This window comes from Argiope bruennichi, chromosome 10 (assembly GCF_947563725.1).
Source record: "Argiope bruennichi chromosome 10, qqArgBrue1.1, whole genome shotgun sequence".
In the NCBI taxonomy this organism is placed as follows: Eukaryota; Metazoa; Arthropoda; class Arachnida; order Araneae; family Araneidae; genus Argiope; species Argiope bruennichi.
The window spans coordinates 119,497,075-119,519,409 of record NC_079160.1 but is presented as its reverse complement, the minus strand read 5'-3'; the positions used below and the strand labels follow the sequence as shown (position 1 = coordinate 119,519,409).

Below are 22,335 nucleotides of genomic sequence, written 5' to 3'. Positions count from 1 at the left end.
TAAATATGTATGTCTGTGACAATATGTATTTTTTTTATTAGTATGGCTGCAAGGTTTTAAAAAATACATTTAAGAAAAATCCATTTTTTAAAAATCCATTTAAAGTTACATGAAATAGCGCATGTAATTCAATGATGATCGATTCGATTAAAAGTAGGAAACTAGCAAAAGTAATAACAAAATCGAATATTAATTAATGACAAAATATTTTACATTTTTTTAACCATGGGGTAAATTTATTTGAATGAAACTTTCTTTTACTTCAAATGAATCTTTTTTATCCAAAATGTTACTTACAGATGTTTAAAAGTTCGAAAAAGTGCTCTGTGAAAATTTCATTAATTCCATTATTATTATTTTTTTGTATTAACTAATACAGGAACAGTGATCCATAGCCAGGATTTATGTAAAATACAGCCAACTTGAACGAGTACAATATGTCAACAATTGCATTCAAGTTTATAAACATCATAGGACGTTTATCTATCTATTTAAATCAATTAACCAAATCAAAGAACAATTTCCCAGTTTAACCATCGCACCAATTCAGTTAATTTTTTATTTCATATACATGCTTATAACCCCCACATGAACAAAAAAAATGTGTTGCTTATCTCCATCATTATCATCCTTCATTTTTATGATAAATATGAAAATAAAACATTGCTAGAGTTATAATGTCAATAACTGGATCGACATTGTTTTGAATATTTTTAAAAGTAACAATGGCATTTATCATAGTTAACCATCACTTATCGGATCTATGAGGGATAATGGCTAATAAGCAATTAAATAAACTAATTATTTTGGTTTCATATTACGAAGTTGAATCTGATTATATGAGGAATTCGTAGCTTTAAAAGAATGAAAGATTTATAAATTTTTGTACTCAGAAAAACAATTAGACACAGAAACATTCTCGCGAATAGAAGGATTCCTTTTTATTTCTTCGACACTTGAAAAATAAATGGTTTGATTTTTTTTTTTCCTTAAAAATTAATTTGTGACTTCTTTAGCTCTTGTATTTTTTTAAAAATTATCGAAATAAAAAAATGCCAGAATGATCTACTCTGTGAAATGGCGGTTGAGTGACGCCGCCGCTTCTAGAGTGCAAAGCGTTAACAGTCATAATGAAACTTCTCTACAGTTACACCAAGACTTAAATAAAAAAAAATATTCCACGCTTTACAGGGATCAAAATCAAAGACTGAATTATATTCAAATTAGTTTAAATATAATGCAACTTATATTTAAATAATAATAATATTTAAGTAATAACCAATTTAGATTCTTTAAATATAATCCAGATTATATTTAAGTAATGAAATTTTCTCATAGTTCCATTAGCACCATGATAAACAAATATTTAAGATGAATTATATTCAATTAATTTTTAATAATATAAATAAACACCCTTTAATTAAATTAATTTTATTAATTATACTATAAAACTTTCCATTAATACGAGAATATGTTTAGCTTACATGTTTATGCATTTTAAATCTTTTACTTTATAATCTTTTTGGTGTTCTGTCGCGCAGCTGAGTACATCTCTATAAATGAGGATAAAGAAAAAGCGAAGAATAAATATAAAAAATAAACTTGTAATGGTTTAATAAAAATGAATCAGGCACATCTAGCCTGAAATATAACAAGTTATAATTGTTACAAAATGTAACAAATTATAATTGTCTTATTAATTAACTTGTAAGAATATTGAATATTAAATATAAAATTCAAAAAGGAAATGGTGCAAATGTGCAACACTTCTCAGTGAAGGTTGGAAGTTACTAGATTACCAAGATTCTAACAAATAAACTAAAAATCATATAAAAATAACAGGAAATAACACATCACACAAAGAAATTTTAAATGTTTTTTTTAAATTGATATCAATTCTTGAAATTTTTCAAATGCTACTTTTTTTTTTTTTGCAACAACATTCGGAATTATGACAACTTTTATCTTTCTTTTTTTATGCGGGTAGAACCATTTTTACCTGTCTTAAAAGAATGCTTTCTTATGGAAATTCAGGGAGTAACGTAAATGTGCGTAAGTTTTCATCATTTATCAAAGACATACACAAAATGAGTCTTTTTTTCACAGTAAGATAACAGTATAAAGCGGAAAACTTAAGGTAGCTTCTACAATTTTATACATTTTCAGAAGCTTTATATTTTTATATTTATTTGATATTTTTATTTTAACGAAAAAATTGTAAAAACTCAAACGAATTTTAAAAATAGTTTTTCAAATTTAAAATATGATAAAGTTTAATTATAGTAAGACCATAAGATATATTTTCATAAAGTGACAGTTCAGGACGGCCACGACAGAGGGGCGTTACCCATCATACGACTTTAACATTCATTATTCGGATTTCCTTTCCTTAGCCATGCGAGGGAAACCGGAATTCTTCTAAAAAATTCAAATAATGATTACCTTGAATAATTTTTGATTAGAGGTGCAATTTATTGAGATTTTAAACTTACCACCGGAATTGAAGGAATTTGAATTTGTGAATTTGAAGAAAAAGCATAACAGAAAGTTCCACTTAAAAAAAAACAATTTATGTAAGAATTAGAGGAACATTAAAGCCTAATTATGGAAATCCTAATTAAGGAATAATATTAATTTAAATTATGGGAATCATTAAAAATTTTTGACTTTTATTTTTTTAATCGACATTAATGCAGCAGTGATTCTAATTAATAAATCAATACTTTTCATTATTTAAATCAGTATACTTAATTTTTCTCACAAATTTATAATCATTATATTCACAACAGTTTTAAAGTGGCGCAACTAAGTGAGGCAGACAGATTATGTGTCCTGGACGCCAATATCAGGAGGTTTAAAATTGGGGAATTAATTCATTGCATTTAGGAGTAAAGTACATCCTTTTCTAAATTCATAAAAATTAAAAGGATTCCAATCAAGCAAGAGAGGACAACAGAATGTAGTCCTTTTTACAACCTAGTGACAATTCAAACTATGTTTCTAAAACAAAATAACAAATGGAAAACTTTAACAGAGGTTTGTTGAATCAAACCTAAACTAAGGTCCTTTGCAAAGAATACTAGAGGAAGGAGGTGCGCCAGAATATCTTCAAATATTTTCAGAAAAGGGAAGGTAATATAACAATTAATTTCACAGGGTGCCTCAGGGTTTCTCACGATATACATGGAGACATTTTTTTTTATAAATTCCATATAAATATGAATCCATATAAATATAAATATGAATTGGATAATCGCTTCTCCTGATGTTAGAGACAAATTGAGAAAAATGTATCATGTCTACTTTACAAAACAAGAATGAAATGTATTGACTCGTTTGGAAAATAGTACAAAGTCAATTCCAAGTTGTTAATGTTTATGAAAAAAGTTATTAATCAATATATATGAAAAAGTAATGTATGCTTTTTTTAAGTGGGATTTTATTTGTAAATCAACAGTTTTGCATAAGTTTTATCTAAAGATTTTTTAAAAGTTTGTTTTATATGTTTTGAATGTATGGAAATTTTCGCACAGACAAATGTTCGAATTACTGATTTAAATCCATTTTAAATTATTAAAATCATAATGTGTCAAATTATCTTTCATTAAAAAAAACTTTCGACATTGTTTAAAAATCATTTTTTTTTTTAAGTTTTGATTTTTACATCAAAATAAGAGAATTTTCAATATTTTTTGGTGAGGAATTTTGAAAATATTATCGAATAATAATAATTTTTATATTATATTAAAATTCCTAGATCTAGTTTTTATACTTGTTATGCAACTTCCCAGTAATTTAAACAATTTTTTACAAATATTTTTAAATATGATTTGCGGCAGAAGTTTTTTTTTTTTTTTTGAAATTTATTTAAAACTTTATTGCTTTATCAAGTCTTCAGAAATTGTTTGTTTTCGTTCTGTTTAGATTTCAGTTCTCCCATTGCGTGATTTGAAGCATAAATTAATTTTTAACTTAGGATAAACTATTGAATATACGCGAGCCGGCGACCTGGCCTAGGGGTAGCACGTCTTTCCCGCAGTTTGGGCGTCCCTGGTTCGAGTTCTGGTTTGGGCATGGTTGTTTTCTACCCTGTGCTATATCTGTGAGGTGCGTGAATGAGCCCCCTTGTAAAAAGGGATTGTGCAAGCAAATGTGTTTGTTACGATCTGTGGGTGAATGAATGAAATGTATGAATCAAGTCCGCCCCGTAAAAAGGGTTGTGACGCCTGAGTAGCTAAAACGTAATCTTGACCCTAGATGGTGCTACTGAAACAAGAGACGCTCTCTCGGCATAAAATCGCTGACTTTGTCAGCGGGCTTATCTATGACAAGTGTCATAAGAAACAATAAGTACATGCGAAATAACTAGAAAATTTTTATTACTTCCGAAGTTATAGATATTTAAAACTATGCATTTCACTAGAAAATAGCAATCTTTTTTTATTTTAAGATTTAAATATCTATAGCATTGATATATTCATGATATTCCTGTTATATATTCATACAAAATTTTAAAAATAATTTTTAATCTCGTAGTAAATGCAATTATTGTAATAGCTATTTGAAGTGCATGTGGCTTTGGTGACTAAAAGTCATTAAGTAAATTAAATGAATTATTTCGCCTAAAGATCTGAATTTCCAATAACAATTTTTAAAAAATACTATACTAAGTTTTTCCTGTGAATGTTATTATGAACAAGTTTTTGTCTTTTGGATCATATTTGGCAAGTGATGTTTTGAAAATAAATAAATGATTTATATGGCAGCTCAGACTTTTTTTTAGACGTATGTATTCTAAGCAATTCATAAGATAGTAATTTTGCTTGATTTAAAGTTAAAAGTATTTGTTCTAATAAAATTGTTATTCTTTTATTATTATCTTAGACATGTTCATACGTAAATAAGGGACAGTTATCGTACTTCAAGTTTAAATCACATTTGACCAAACTAATAAACAAGTTATTATGCTTAACTTTTTAACAACTAAAGGTAAGGGTCAAAATCACTCATTTCATATCTACAAAACATGAAGAACATTTTCGTGTTTCTTATGCGTCAAAATTTAGTTCAAATGAAATGAATTTTTTTATGCACCGTTTCTTTTTTCGTATTTTCCAATTTATTTCTAGGTTGTTCGTAATTAAGTAATATGGCGCATTGAAGAAAGGCAGTCGAATATCCATGGCCGAATGGTCATGGCACTGGTCTCATGATCAAGAGACCTGGGTTCGAATCCCGCTAGAGATAATGCGATTAATAGTTTATGTAAATACTTAATTCCTCGATTTTATGTTTTCCTTTATTTCATGTTCCAGAACATACTGGACATTTCTTTAGTTTACCAGACAAATGTTCTGGACTTTTGTTACTGTCTCCAGAAAAGTATTCTGGAACTTTCCCTGCTAGTATAAAAGCAGAAGATCTTTCAGTCACTGTGTTCAGAGTTCAGTTAATAAATTGGTTTAGCTCAACCTCTTGTGTGTGCCATTGAGTTCTATATCATAGTATCTACGTGACAATATAGTAATTAATTCTCTCAGTGTATTTAAAATTAAGTTTGATTGAAGTTAGTTTACCATATGAAATTATGGTTAGTCTGGAAAATGATGATAAATGCAATCATAAAAACTCAAAAATATTTTATAAGTAGTTATTTAGATTTCTTTGTATTTGCAATCTAAGCCTTATCTGGCCTAAAGGAAGGAAGAGGTGAAGGTAATGTTTTGGTATTTGCCACAAATGGCATTTTATGTGTGTAAGCCTTGGCATATCCCTCCAAAATGTAGACCTGTTTTTCATTTACATGGAAACTTGAATAACCAATTATATTAGAGTTAAAAGCAAATGTTCGATTGCTTTGGTTTGAAGGAATCAAAATATCTCATATCAATAACTTTGGATACATTTTTTTTTTCAAATTTCAAATCTACTAATTTTTTAGCATCTAATCATGGAATATTACCCAATTCATTAATTTTAACCGCAGATACCTCAAACAGAGACAATAATTGTAACGTCCTTTTGGAAAAAAATGAATTAATTTAAATATTTTACTAAAATTAATTACTAAAAATATTCTATTAACTTACTTATAGATTTTCTACCCTGCCTCAAATGAAAAATGCAATAAACTAATTATTTATAAATATTTGAAAATGATTTTAACAAAACCAAACTTGAAATGCTACAAAACTTGAAAACTCTAGATTATTCACTCTGCGTACTATTAAGATTCTTAATTTCAAGTTGTTGTTTGAAAAAAATTTTCAAACATATGCAATTTGTTTTGTAAAAATGTTAATCTACAAATTTGTAATTATGGAACTCAACTATTCAATAATTGTTAATTGTGTATGTAGGCACCTACTTCCAATAAAACATAATTCAAAAGCAATTTAATAAACATTTTCGGATTATCTTGGAAAATTTCTTATCTGTGGTTACTTCTCCTTTCACAATTGCAGGTAATCTGTAGTTTACTGAGTACATCACAGCTCAGAATGCATTTATAAAGGGAATACATTTGTAAGGGCAAGACAATAATACTCTGAAACCACTAATAATAATAAAATACTGAAAAACATATCAGTTACTGTTTGTTTCTTGCGAAATTCCATTTGAAAGCAGTTTCAGTAATACAAAAGGTTTCCATATAAGATCTGTAAAAACAATATGCTGAAACACCAGGGAATTATGAAAATAAAAATAAAAATTGATCATCCTTTTCTGGAAAATATTATTCTTAAGTATTTTATGGTACAAATAAATGTTTTCTTAAGGAATGACAGCTATATAAAAACAGTGAACAGAAATGTAATTTTTTCCAAATTAATAGAAATTTTTCTTGGTGATAATATTAATCTTTTCTTGCTTTGCTCATACATGCTTTTTCTAGCATGAGCTAAACAGGATTGAAACAAGACTTCTTGGTATAAAGTAAATGGGGAACTGTTTCTTGATCATAAACCGTAGCGTGACTTAGTTGCAATACATTAGGTTCAGTTGCCTGCTTATGGATCTTTCAAGGGAAACTGCCCCACATTTTTGTAGATCTTTCAGGGCAAACTGCTAAACATTTGTGATTTTTTTCTGGGTAAGTACAAGTAAACATCTAACAGCCAGGTCCACTGATACAAAAAAAAACATTGTTAAAGAGCAATAAAGCATATTAGCTTTTGAATGTAAAGATTCAACTAAAGAGTAGAACTCACTCATAACTTTATTTCTTCTAAGCATGTTGCAACGTTTATTTCATGCCTTAAACCAAGATCATTCATTGGCGTCGAAATTTCATTTACAATTTCAAATATTAGCAGATTTCTCAGAATTGTATCTTTAACACCCGTTCTTAACCCTATTTGAAATGCCCGTGAAATTTTGTTTTTAAAAATATCTAATACAAATAGATTGAATGCCCAAATCAGGTGGCTAATTAAATAAGCCACCCACTTCAACCACATAATCCAGTTTACAATCGGATTAAAGAGCATATATCTTATCAAACCATTATGAAACCATAGAAATAAACATAAAGACCGCTTGTCACAGAAGCGATTTAGTGCATTTAAATAACAACGTTTCGGATATTAATCACCGATTAAAACGATCACCTGTCTACGTTTTATTCAAAGAATCATCATTAGCGAACTGATCACAATAAACACGTGCTGCCGGATCAAAACAAAATAACTCCTCCTAATGAATATGGAAGAATAACAAGAAAGGTCAGTATCGATAATACGTGTCCGGCATCTTAATCGACGCATTTTAATAAATCACTGCATCGGGCGCAGCTGCTTATGCAAGAAATTCTGCAAGTATTAATTAGGAAGGGTTTGGATGCAGGTCACATTCTTTACCGACTTTACATTTGGAAGAAGTCTGGGGAGCTATTTCGTCAGGACCTGGGGAGATAAAACGAGGGAGTGAGCCTTTTATTTTCTCAGAAAACAATTTTAAAAAATGTGTCAAACATTTCCAAGGAATGCGACCGACCTACTTTCAGTTGATAGCTTGTGACCTTACGCTCGGAAGTTTTAAATTGAAATCAATCAAAATGTATCACTCTGTAAATGGTTTTTGCTTTTTAGTATATGAAGTATACGAAGATGAAATATTTTAATTGTGAAAACTTTCGACTTCAGGATTTTTATGAATCATTCCTGTGTCAGACCTCTCTGAATTCATGCAGAAAGGATGTTTCTGAAACATAGTTTAATTTCTATCGGTCTGTGAAAACATAAAGCTAGAGACATGGAATTTGGTATGCTGCCCTTTCGCTAAATGTGCAGATTTTTATGGAATTTTGGACGCCATCTGTAACGGTATACCATTCTGGTTTTCTTTTCAGGTCCATGTAAACGTTATTTAAAATGAAAAAATCTAAATGGATGAGATTAAGCTAGATTTATTATTAAAATTACAGATCTGTAGTAAATTTCGGACCTGATTCTTCAGAAGATCAGTCATTTGCCTATCTGTGTATTTTCGAAAATATGTGAACGTATTTCATTCGAAAACGCAAAGACTTAAACAAACGAAATTTGGTATGTGGTCTTATCATCAACATTGCATACCTGTACCAAGTTTTGGATGCATTCGGAGAAAAGTATCCAAAATCTGTATTTGGTCTTGTTTTCACTGTATTATAACGCATAAAGCCGTATATTGTGTTAGTATACAAAAGAATGCAGGGGAAAAATTTCGGTATTTCTATACATATTCTATATTAGAAAAATAATAATATTTATGTGCAATCAGTAAGGTTATAATAAAGTAGAAAATTTGGTACAAAATATCTTTGCTTATAACACACAGGTAAATTTTACTTTTTTTAAATAAGAACTTCTAAATAGCATACTCTTAAAGTGAAATGTATATTTAAGTTTTTTGTAACTAAATTAGGTCAACCAATCTATGCTAATAATAAGGATGAATGTATGGGTATGTGCAAATGTGTATGTGTTGGAGCTGTACAGGTCAGACCGTTTTGACCAACAGCTTCAAATTTGGCACATATATACCTTAGAGCAGTGGTTCTTAACCTTTTTAAGCCGCGACCCAAATTTGAGAAATATTTGAGAAAAAGTCATAATTTTTCATTGCTTTATTTTAGATCGTATTTTTAAAAAATCTTCAATCCTACGATGATGATTTTTTTTAACTTACAAATTTTTTATTTATTTTTTTAATAATAAAGATAAACAAAAGTACTTTTCGATCCAAGGAAAATTTAATTAATAATCAAGTGTTTTTAATAATTTTTATTGACCAAATTAAAATATATTTATAACTTTTTGAAAATAATTGACATTTTAACTTATTCCTAAAAAAAAAAAAGAAATATCAATACATATGTTAAGTCTTTTAAATTTTAAATGCAAGTCATACAGTTTTAATGAGAACCTTGTGCTTGAATACATTTTGAAAGATCTTCAAACCTCGGTTGAATGCTTGTCAAGGAACACCTTATATCTATTTCGGGATTTCTCCATTTAGTTCTCACTGTTATTATCATCACACGTACTTTTTTTGCTCTCGCTTTTTAATCAGCTGATATTTTTTGATCTTGTTAATCGCATTCATTTTCGATTGTTGATATTTATTCAAGTCGTCATTTCTAAAATGTCTGAAATTTGCTGTATTACTAACTTTTTTGGTTCGACTCAGAGCGACCCAAGAAATATGCTTCGCGACCCAATTTTGGGTCTCAAGCCATAGGTTAAGAACCGCTGCCTTAGAGAGTAGGAATATGCGACTCAGAAAGATTTTTTGACAATATTAATTAATTAAAAATTAAGATGAATTTTATTTTTTTGTTCATAATAATTTCTGAAATTATTATGTGACAAAAATAAATTACACACAGTTTCAAAATTTAACAATTCATTTTTAGAATGATATAAAATTTATAATCGTGAACATTTTTAGTGAATTTTGGCAATATTTAAAAAAAAAAATTTTCGTCTAATTTTGAGCAATAGATTGCATTATTGCCCTGAAATTCAAACCGCTTTCATTCTATTATCAAATACTTAATCGCGGGATTTTCTTCCATTGTTGGAAATGAATGAAGAAGGATTTTGTGTAATATCCGCATAGCTTACAAAATGGGGAAAAAAAAAAAGAAAAAAAAAACGTGAGACTACAATATCGCGAATTTTAGATGATTGATGATCCGGATATTTACATTTTTAAGAGCTCCATAAAAAGAGATTCGTGTAAACAATTTAATGAAGACAGTTAAAATGCTTCTCTTTAATGTCAGACAATTTGGCGGAATCATAAACATGGAGTTAAAAAAAAACGATGTATCTGAAATCGAATACAGCCAATACTCTTGGCGAACCAGCTAGTTGCATAAGGCGACTAGTTAGAAACATCTAAAAAATTATTCTTATATTAGAGCACAGCTATAAGTTGGAAAATAATATTTTACTTTACAAGTCAAAAAATAATTTTATTCGCAAAGCTCAAAATAGTATAGTTATAAAATTCGCATATCCAAAATTTTGACGCTATTTTCCTTTAAACATTTCATTTATTTAAAGGCTTATTAAGGGATACATTATTTTAAACAATTGGTATATAAATTCGATTGCAACGAGCGGGAGTGATCTCTCAAAACTATCTCGCATACTCTTTCATAAACCAGATGCCAGAGAACGCCTAACAGGGCATTGGGGTATAATAGTTAGGAAATATTAACTTTTGGTGTGAATTTCGCATTTTTACTGGATATATCATATCGTTCTTGGCGAGTTAATTGGCGATTAATCCCTTGTATGTATTAATAATATCCAAAAATCGAATTTATGTTTTAAATGTGTCTTTCTCAAGCGACTGGGACAAAAATTTGACACAAAACTGCAACTGTAGCCAGAAAATCCCATATCAAAAGTGATATATTTAAGTCATTGCGTTTCTGAATTATCGCGTTTACATGCTCCTGAAAATTTAGAAGGTCAATCCCTTGTTCGATTTGGCTCAAAATTTGATATGATAGATATTTACCCCATAGATTTTAAATCTGTAAACCTAATTTTATCTATCTACCTCTCTATGTTTTGTACTTATCGTGTTAACTTATAGTCGAACAGCCGGACAGACAAACTACCTCAAAACAGATTTTACTCAACATTTGATAGAAATCTGCAATTTTCGTGTAAAGTCTGCATACCAAATTTCAGCTATCAATCTCAAAGCGTTTTTGAGTTATCTTTTTGCTTTATTGAGTTATCTGTCTCATATAGACAGACATTTTCCAAAAATATGTTTTTCGAACTCAGAGAGGTCAAAACGTGCAGATCACTAAACTTTCTCTAAAATACGTTTACGAGAAAATAAAAAGTGCTATTCTGTTTTGAGTTTTTAAAAGCGTGAACTGCAAAATAATCAATACACAATTAATCTATAGAAAGTGTACACGATGATGAATTCAGTAAAAATTTTACTTGAAGAACACAGAAAAAAAAAAGGATAAAAAAATGAAGTATTGCTTACCTGTAACATGATTTATCGAAACAGAACATGCAGTTAGCAACAGCCAATAAAATGAAGGAATGTACATATTGCACGCCAGTCTCATCCGGCTACAGTCACCTGTAACAAATAATTCTCCATTAGTTAAGTTCCTGATAAGAGATAATCATACAAAAAGTGCAAGATAAAATTTAGTAATATAAAAGGGGATTTGAATTATGGTGCATTTTTTGTTTTTCAAATCCTATCCATTTCTGGGCTTCAAAAGGGATATTCGTGTGTCATTAAGTACATTTTTGTCCCAGAAATATGTTTATAACGATTAAGTACTAACGGTTGAAGCTTGCAACCGAGGGTATATACTTCTTTTTGGATCTCAAAAGATCCCGAAAAGGACATTCGTGTCCCATTAAGTACGTTTTTGTACTATAAATAACTTTATAAAGATGAAGTATTGTAGCTGAAGCTCGTGCATTGCAGCCGTGGTATCTACTTTTTTGGAACTTTAAAGAACCTTAAAAAGACATTCGCGTCTCATAAATTACTTTCTTGTCCTAGAAATACGTTTATAAAGATGAAGTATTAGCAACTGAAACTGCATTGCAGCCGTGGGTATTTACTTTTTGAATCTCAAAAGATCCCGATATGGACATTCACTCCTCATAATTTACTTTTTGTCCTAGAAATATGTCCATAATGATGAAGTATTAACAGTTGTTGCTCTTGCATTGCAGACTAAAGTATGAAGGAAATTATCCAACTTCACAAGTTGGTATCTTTTAGCTGCTTAGCTATATTTTGTTTTGTTTTCTTATGAATTTTGAATAATACAATTATAAGTCAGCCATAAACAGCTAGTCTGACCTGTCCGAAGGCACACAGACAAATTTGAATGAATGGATGGTACAACTAAGACGATCACCGATCACGATGCAACACCCTCCCGTAGGAGTCACGTCTCGTCATCAGTGTATCTGACACTGAACCCACCATGGTGGCGAGAACCAACCAACATATCAGAAATTTCTCATTCCCATATATGAGGGGCCAACTGGGTATGAAAATGGCTATTTATAAATCAATAAAATAATAGGCTTCATCTAGATAGTTTTAAGGTGTATATACACACTTGAAACTTCGAAAATTGTTCAAAATATCGAATATTTTTTTATTGCTTAATAATGTTCTTTGATCCTTTAGCTTTCAAGCGATACCAAGATGCTGTCAGTATTAGAAATATTTCTCGAGTTATAATTATTTTTCTTGAGGTGCTTTCATTAAAATCTCTAGTTACGGTGCTTTTAAAACTTATTTTATGAAGAATGATATTTTTCCACTATGTTGCTTCATTCAAACAATCATAACTCAACAAGAAATGAATACAGTTATTTATATATCAAAATAATCTGTATGAAATAGCGGATGTTTTGTGCCTCCATCAAAATTATATTTATAGAAATAAATTTTTAATCGCTGTTTAAAAGTTAAAATGACAGAAAAAATCTCGCTTTTTCTATTCATCGTTGATGAAAAAACTGTTTTAAAAAAACTATACATTTTTATAACTTGATTGAGGCAGACAACATGAAGACTAATAATAGGCATAATTTCCAACTAGAATTGTGTGTCTGTACAAATTAGAATTTAAGATATCATGTTTCAAAAAATAGGCTAATTAGCTCATTAAATATTATTTAATTAATTAATAATTAGTGTAATATGGTTTTTTCTCACTGAAATGATTTTAAACATATATTAATAACCTACTGTGAAAAAACTGTATTTTTAAAATTAAAATTTTTTAAAAAAATCTTCAAGTGTGTACGTACACCTTAATAAAAAATATACTAATGATAATAAATTTTAACTTTACCGCATAATTGTTTTAAAATGTTTTTCTTAGCAATTTTTGTTCTCAATTATAAAAAATTATTCAACCCTTTCTAAGCAATTAAAAAAAATCGTGAAATTGTATTCTTAAAATAAATACTCATGTAAGGATGTCACTGTCAAAATTAATTCAACAAATCCTTTAATTAACTTTTATTGAATAATTATTTCTCACTTTTTATTTACATTCAAATTTCACGTTAACAAAAAACTTCTCTACAGCAGAATTATATTTTCTTTTCAATATAAACTTACTTAGAAAGACCAATCGTATTTAATTTGGTTAATATTGAAAATTCTAATAAAGTTAATATTGAATTGGACTTAATATTCAAAATTTTAAAATGAATGCTTATGGACTCTAGATCGAATTAGATATTGACAGCAAACTTAAAAAAATTAGTGGATTATTAATTCATTGAAATAGATTGAAGATGTAGTACTTCTGAAGTACAGGGTGTTTATAAAGTCCCGGACCCATTTTGATGTTTAATAACTCATAAAATAATAAAGATAGATTTAAATTAATAACATAAATGGTTAAATAGACTCAAAAAGTTTCATGACCCTTGTCAATGAACTTCCACATGTGCCCCCTTCGTCGCACGGAGAATATCAAGTCGATAGTCAATTTCACGCCAGGTAGCGACAAGCATGTCGGCATCCACAGAGCCATTTGCGCACTTTATGGCAATTAACAATGCCAGAAACATGAAAGGATGCTTCATCGGAGAACATTATGCTCTTCAGAAAATCAGCAGCATCTTCTATCCTCCTTAGCATATCTGTTGCAAAGGCCATCCTCCTAGGCCTATCGTTCGGTTCCAAAACTTGAACAATTTGAACTTTGTATGCATGCAGTCTTAATTTTTTTTTAATAACCTTGTACACCGTCGAAATTGGCATATCCAATTCTGTTGCCGCTGATCTCACAGATATTCTAGGATTGTGTAAAAATGTCTCTCTGACACGCTCAACATCAAAATCACTTGTGCAAGGACGTCTGGAACGTTTCTTATCTTCGATACTTCCAATTTCTAGAAAATTCTTTTTCCACCGCAAGATGCTGTTTTTGGATGGAGGATCTTTTTGGTAAATTCTTCTGAAATTTCTCTGTGCTTGCACTATCGATTTCATTTCCATGAACCACCACAAAATCTGTGCTTTCTCTTGTGGTGTATGCATTCTCCTTAATATCCGCTCGAATAAAACATCACATATAAAAGTACTACATAGAACAAACACATCAAAAGTAAACATAACATTGCAATAGTTGCCAAAAACAAAAGAGAGAAAAATGCAATTAATAAGCAGACAATATTTAGAAAAGTACAGATATTTAGACTGGAAAATGAAATTATCTGAAATTAACCACACGCGCAGACGATATTTACAAAAGTAAAAATATTCAAACCTGAAAAGGAAAATATATGAGTTATTCCATCAATAAATGCCATAAGTGTGTTTATATCTTTATTATTTTATGAGTTATTAAACATCAAAATGGGTCCGGGACTTTATAAACACCCTGTATTTACAAGAGCGATTCTGTGAGCATTAGTCGTTGATAAGTAAAAAGAACATCAATTAAAATAAATTTACTTAGGAAAAGTATATAATAATTCAAAGATCATTTGTTTGTCACGAATTGAAAACAAATTTTATGGAATAGTCACGAATTTGACTATTCCATTAAATGATTTTTCGAATACGTTTTTCCTAATTTTTCGTTTTCCTTGTAAGCAAATGCTTCACAGAAAATAGAATATAAATTAGATTTAATTTTAAATGAGTTTTTAAAGAATTCTTCACAGATTATAAATATTATAGTAACTTTAATATGATTTAAGTGGGTGAATCAATTTGAAAGTAAATTAATAAAATCAGTAGCAAAATACAGTAGACTCCCGATTATCCGCGGAGCAGATTAACCGCGCCTGCCGCACTAAGTTTTTTTTTTTTTTTTTTTTTCTTCCAAGCAAAGAGAAAATGCTTCCAAAGCAAGAAGCAAATACAAATGACTGATTTCTTCAAAAAGGTGTAGTTTTACTGTTATGCTTTTGTAATTACATAATAAATTACAGTATTAAAACAGTACATATATATTAATTTTTCTGTGTATTCTTGACACCTCTCGTAAGTACAAAGCACTTTTCTGTTTTCATTAACAAAACGCATTTTAGGTTAGTTTTGAGTGATATACTAAGCGTTAGTTAAACATTTCCTGCTGTTTATTTTACGTTTTATTGTACATAAAACGATTTTTCAAAGTTTAGTCTTACTGTTTTCTCTTTTGCTATACCAGTTTTTAGCTTTTTTCGGATTATCCGCGATTTTTGTTATCCGCGGCGGACGCGCCACCCAATTCCGCGGATAATCGGGAGTGTACTGTATATTATTTATGCTTCTTTATATGCTTCGCTTTTTCATTTAATTTTATTAATTTTTATATTTATATTTTTTTTAGAATTGGTCATAACTTTTTAATTCTTCTGCTATCCGTCGTCCCTGTTTCAGAGCATTCCAGTTTGAAATTCGGAAAAAAATGATCACTTAAATGTTGAAACATGCGAATGTCAATATCAATAATTTTCCATAATCCCATAATAATTTTCCATAATATAATGTACTTCTACCTACATGCTTTATATCTATTTAGCTCAATAAAATTATTGCCAATGATATGATGAATGTTAGTGACATTAAAACTAAATAAATTATTTTCTATTGTTTTTAAGTTCTCTCAATACTTATGTAAAATCTCCGTCGTTTACAATTCAATAATGAATCTTACACTCACACTAATATAACATTTATAAAAAAATATTTAAAAAAATGAAATCAAATTGTGATCTAAAATTAAATAATAAGAAAAAAAAACAATATTTTCAAATCGAGTAAAAAATAGCTTGCTTTGAAAAAGTTTCGCAAAAACGAATCACACAACTCAGAAGTGATAGCAGAGAAAATTTGATATTTGGTGATATTTTGGTGATATTTAAAAAACACTTTGTACTTCACAAAGAATATATATTAATACTTTTCTGTGGATTTTAAAAACAAAACTAAAAACTTAATACTGGAACACAAAATAAGAAAATTTTTTAAGCATAACATAAACTTTTAACAATTAGTAGTATTTATCATTAATAATATTTCTAACTATTGTTAATGTTTAGCACGCAGTCTGAAAGTTATGTTTTCCTCAATGAATTTGAATAATTCATGAGCAAGCCGTGTCATGATGAATATCAGAGAAATCAAAACCACAATATCAAAAAATAATTTTATGAAAACGAAGTAGATAAATATATTAATATTTACATGCCAATTTTTTTTTTCATGATAGTCTTAGACAGAAAAAAAAACATCGGAAGAGTGATTAATGAAAATACGTTTAAATCTTACAATAATGCATATCTTCTATTTAAGGCACATTTTCTATTACCATATTACGATGAATCTGTCGTATGAGAAATCGGGCTCGAGGCAGTTTTTCTTTAGCAGTTAAATCTTGTATACGCTGAATTTGATGATTTAGTGATTTCAGAACCGGATTCTTATTTAACAAATCAAATTGATTTGGCCTTTGAAGGCATATTTTTATTTATTTTTTCATCGGATTCCTAATTTGGCTAATAACCAAATCAGCGAAAATATAAAACTTTCCTAACAGATCCTCAGCAGATCGGCGAAGGAAATATTTGAACACATCAGAAAACAATAAATTAAATATTAATGTATAAATAAATTTTTATAGTTCATGTCTTAAATTAGAGCAAAACGATGGGAGAATTAGAGCAAAACGATAGTTTTTTCATAAATTTAATGAAAAAAAATTGAAAAAGACAGAAATGTAAATCGTAAATTACATGCAGGCATATTAGTTTAAATTTGAAAGTTTATATGGAAAAGTTAATAATATTTAAAATTTTCACAAAATTCAGTAACTTAACGTCAAAGAAAGAAAATTAATTTCATTAGAAAAAAAACTGTTTGTTCTTTCTAATGGTTAACGGATTTTTCAACAATCTTAAGAAACATGGAAACACGAAAAATCATCAAAACAACATAAAACATTCAATAAAAAATGTGTTACATTAAATTTTGAAATTCGGGTTTCGAAGGCATTGAACCACTATTATGATTACCTCTTCGACAACTATCGTGGCTGCAAGTACGATTGAACATATCAATATCTGTTACCACAGACACGCATGCACTCAAGCACATCATTTTTTATAGCATAGATTTCAAACAATGTCGATATTTCAAAGAGAAACATTATGTCTATTATATACAACGTTTTTATCATTACTTTGTTGTGAAATAAATTTCAAATTTTCTTTCATGCATCTTTTCCCTAAAACTTATTTTATCCAAATTCTTATAGTTTTGGATAAAATAAATTTAATCAAAACAAATTTTAGAATATACATTTTATTTACGAAACTAAGCAATAGAATATTTTAAATTTTAATTATTTTCCACTTTTTCGAATGCAACAACAGTGGTCTTAAACCTCAGAACTACAAATAACTGTGGTTTAGTTTGGTTTACTTATACTTGAATATTTTGTATTTGTTACCCTTTTTTCGAAATCAACTGCTTTATTTTAAAAAACTAAATGATTTTTTTTTATCTTGAAGTCATAGGATATAATATTTAATCCCTATATTGATATTATGATGATTGATATCCCTAATATTGATATACTAATATCCCTGATGAATTTTATTTTGTAATTTTATTGAAATAATATTATATTGATGATTTCTATACCTAATTTTCGTTACATCGAGGTTTGCCATACTTATTTTCTTTAATAGATGTATACAGTTTATTTTTATCAAAAGTAACTTCAATAAAAATATTAAATGCTTTTATTAATGTGAAAAAAGTAGGTTTTTTTTATTTATTTATGATTTTCAACTATTAAGTTTTTATTTTCCAATCCATTAATTTAAATATAAAGAATTCTTGCCATCAATTTTTGCCCCAAGTGCACTATCAATTGCTCTATGCATATGAAATAAAAATTTAATTTTTAACGAATTGATAGTTACATCTTGAAAATATTAAAGTAGTTCATTTCAGTAGATTGCTATTGGCGAAGTATGGCCAAGGATGGCTCTTTCACCAGAAAACTAAACTAAACCAAGCCATAGATTGTTATGGTACACAGAATTTGGAAACTTCAACATAAGAAATAAGTGAAATATAAATTATAAAACTTCAACTTTATAAATCTGAATCATCATATTAAATAAATATGTTTAATAAAATTAAAATCCTTCAAAGCTTCGCCAAGCAGTTAGCAAGTCTGTTATTCACAAAAGCTGTTACATAATCTCGTCGACAAGTAACTTGTGACAGTTCCGATTTATAAGACAAGAATGAAAACATGTAATTTTGAATATTAATGGCCAGGCCTTGGATGAAATTGGATCGTTAGTCTGTAAATCAGACGCTCTCCATTCAAGCATAGTTTGGAATCTACATAAAAATTACTCAGTACTGAATAAACATGGGACTCTTCAAGCTTTTTCTGTTTATTTTCTGAGATAGGAGGGGTCAGGGAAGTTGAACTTCAATAACTTTTTTCCTTTACTGTTCAATTCCAGACATTAATTCTTTCGCAATGACCGACTGTTTCCAGATGTATTTTAAACCGGATGTCCTGCATTAGAAAAAAATTCTTAGAGAAGAACTTCTCAATTATCAATTAGGGAACGAACTCCTAATATGATTCTATCCTAGATTTGATGAGTATATACACTGAAAGTAATTATAAATTTCAAAAAATGAAATTAATCTGATATTAACTTTCACTAACTTTAAAAAAGATATTTATATACAGTACACTCCCGAATATCCGGCCTAATGTGGCGGAAGGATAGACGGATAATAAAAAAGCCAAGATAGGTCGCAGTTTTATGAACTCATTTCTTTGCTCACCAATATCAGAAGACACAGATTTTATACCAAAACTCGCTGTTATAATGCGTATTTTCTCACTTCTAATTGAATTCTAAGTCCTCCATTTATCTTAAGCCAAATAGAATGTGAACGCGGCCCGGTGAATCATAGATGCAATTGCCGATTTTTGCTGTTTACACCAAAGTCTAGTCTCTCATCGCGCTTCATTTCTCCTCCACAGACACTACAACTTTTTTTGTTTATTTCTCATTTTGAAATCCTCACTATGGTAGATTTAAAAACCATTAAGCATACATCTAGAGGAATTTACAATATGTACATACTGTACAGTTACAATCAGGAACAACGGCAATATCTGAGGTCTGTTCCACGCTGACGAAACATTGAAACAATGAACAGAATTTAATTACGGCAAAAGAAATCTAGGCCGGATAATCGCGAACCGGATCTCAGGAGTGTACTGTATGTCCAAAATTTTGATTTTAATTACAATGCAAAATTATATGATTCGCGGTTGCCTAGTGGAAAAGTTTGAGTTTGGAGACTTAAAATCATGCATTCGAGATTCGACTTTACCAAATATTTAGAGTATTCATGCCTTTGTTCAAGATATATTTATCCGAATCAAAGGTCTTTTACCCAGCGTAGAGCAGAGATTTGAAGGAAATGGTGCCAGTGCATTCACATTAAATAAAATTTAACCTTAAAACAAATCCGGTGGAAACATATTTTCAACAAAAGAAGTAAAAGAATCCGATTGAGAAAGTGTTTGTACTCAAGGTTTTTAACTATTAACAGTAAATAGAGTAAAACTATTAACAGGTGAATAGAGTAAAGGCACGGCAAAGAATATATATGCAATTTTGGCTATGACTATTGCAGACAGTTTTCACGCATGGGAAATTTTTGCGCATGTTAATTCAATTTATTTCAGTAAAACAGAAGTGAGATGACAGATGGAGACGTTGTTTACTCTTTATTGATATGTGTACATAGAAACTCTACTCAAGTTTTGAACAGAAACAAAATGATAGGATTAAAAAATATCAATATCGAAAAAATAGCCGGTAAGTCCTATTCTTGAGAGACAAAATAATCCAAAAGTGATAGTCCCTTTTTTCTTAAATGGATTATGTACATTAAAGAATGTGTATATGAAGAGGCCTTAAAAAACAAATAGCGTTACGAAAAAAAAAAAAAAAAACTATCTCAATTTCAGAAGAAACGATATCTAATTAGCTCGATTTTTTTTTTTTTTTTTTTGATACATAAAAAAAATATATTCCTCATTTCTTGCTGGAATGCAGTGATTACGGCCATTGTTTAAGTAAAAATCTGAGATAAGGGGGAATTTTTAAAAGACGGTGTTTACCTTTTAATCCCTTGCCCATGCAGTATGACCTTGACGATATAAGGTCATACTGCACATTATTTCGGATGCACTGAAAATGATTTCCCATCCGTCAAGAGCTTCCCACTCTCTTCACGACAGTTCGGAAGGACAGGGCGTTTTGTGTAGTGCCATAAACAGGAAACGAAAAGATGTATGCCTCACCCACACACTGCAGGGGTTCTATCAGCACAGGTGGAACAGCGCAATTAATGAATTAATGAACAGAAGAAAATAACTGCGTCATGAGATCACTCCTGCTAGACAATTATTGAAAATATTATAAACTGACATAGGTTTTTATTCCAGAACGGATGGAATACTTAATATAGATACTTGTTCAGATACAATGTTCCATGTACATGTTCAGATACAATGTTCCATGTACATGTTCAGATACAATGTTCCATGTACATGTTCAGATACAATGTTCCATGTACATGTTCAGATACAATGTACAATGATATAGATACAATGTTCAGGTATATTAGATTCCCAAGACTTTTTGAGGACACACATTTTTTAACTGTAGGTCAAGTACCAACAGTAGATTTAAGCATTTTGCGGCTTCTGGCAGTAGATATTGTAAGCCCTCACCCCTTTTATGTAGTTTAACATTTCAAGATTTTTTTTAAAAAATTTAATCAAACTAAACCAAAAATTGAAAGAAAACTTTTCTGCATTAATTTTTTCAAAACTAAATGATTATAATATTATAATCAGGGAGATACTTTATTGCTGTGTATTTGTTGTTTCATACGTAGATTTCAAACAATCAGGCAGTTGCCACTAATAATTTTTATTAGCGAATTGGAAAGTCATTGTTTGAATATTTCTGATTGGGAAACAAATGTGTTTAAAAGCATCCATAAATATTGATTTTTCTGATAAGATAATTTTGCAGTATTATTTTATATTAGGAATCCATAATAAGCCATCTATGTTATCTGCTAAATATGAAATATATCTTTAAAAGTAAAAGAAAAAGACAGAAATTAATAATTAAAAAGCAATTATAATTTTTCTTGTCTTTCTAACACATTTAGTCAACAAATTGTTGCAAATTATTTCTTTCAAAAACATTTTATTACTGTTATTCACAACTGTCATTAAAACTTTTTCAACTTCTAACCATCTTGGATTCAATGTGTACATTTAAAATAAGTATTGAAGTTACGAATAATTTATGCAAAAATCTATGATTTAAAAAGATTTTGATTCCCTTATATATGTTTTTGTTTTATAAATATGCATTAGTACAATGATAGAAGATAAATGGGACAGACATTCCGAGTGACGGTCTTTGGGGACATTATGAAAACAAAACGTCAGTTTTTATAAGCGAAAAATTAATATCATGTCCACGGAAAAATCATATTACTTTCTATAACGTGCCGAAATTCAGCAATTTTTTTCCATTAAAAGTTTCTTTTTTCATACTGGACTCTGTAATACGAAACGTATTTTGGAATTTTTGATTTGAATACATTATTACAATATTATACCCGCTTTTATGCACCCGTCTTTAACATTTCCATTGTTTACAGAACTTTTGGTTGGCCCATTCCGATTAAATTTAAGTAATAATTCAAGTTAGTGGTTTTCAAAGATTTTCATTTTTCCGATTCCAAATT

General features: G+C 29.2%; 1 protein-coding gene across 1 annotated transcript in view; it reads right to left on the bottom strand.

Moving 5' to 3' along the window:
* LOC129988821 (alkaline phosphatase-like) overlaps positions 1–22,335 on the bottom strand; it is a 79,555-nt gene that overhangs the window by 40,399 nt on the left and 16,821 nt on the right. The window contains exon 2 of the mRNA XM_056097090.1: positions 11,503–11,601. Within this exon, the coding sequence (XP_055953065.1) occupies positions 11,503–11,587 (85 nt within the window). The 5' untranslated portion in view covers positions 11,588–11,601. The remainder of the gene's footprint in view (positions 1–11,502; positions 11,602–22,335) is intronic.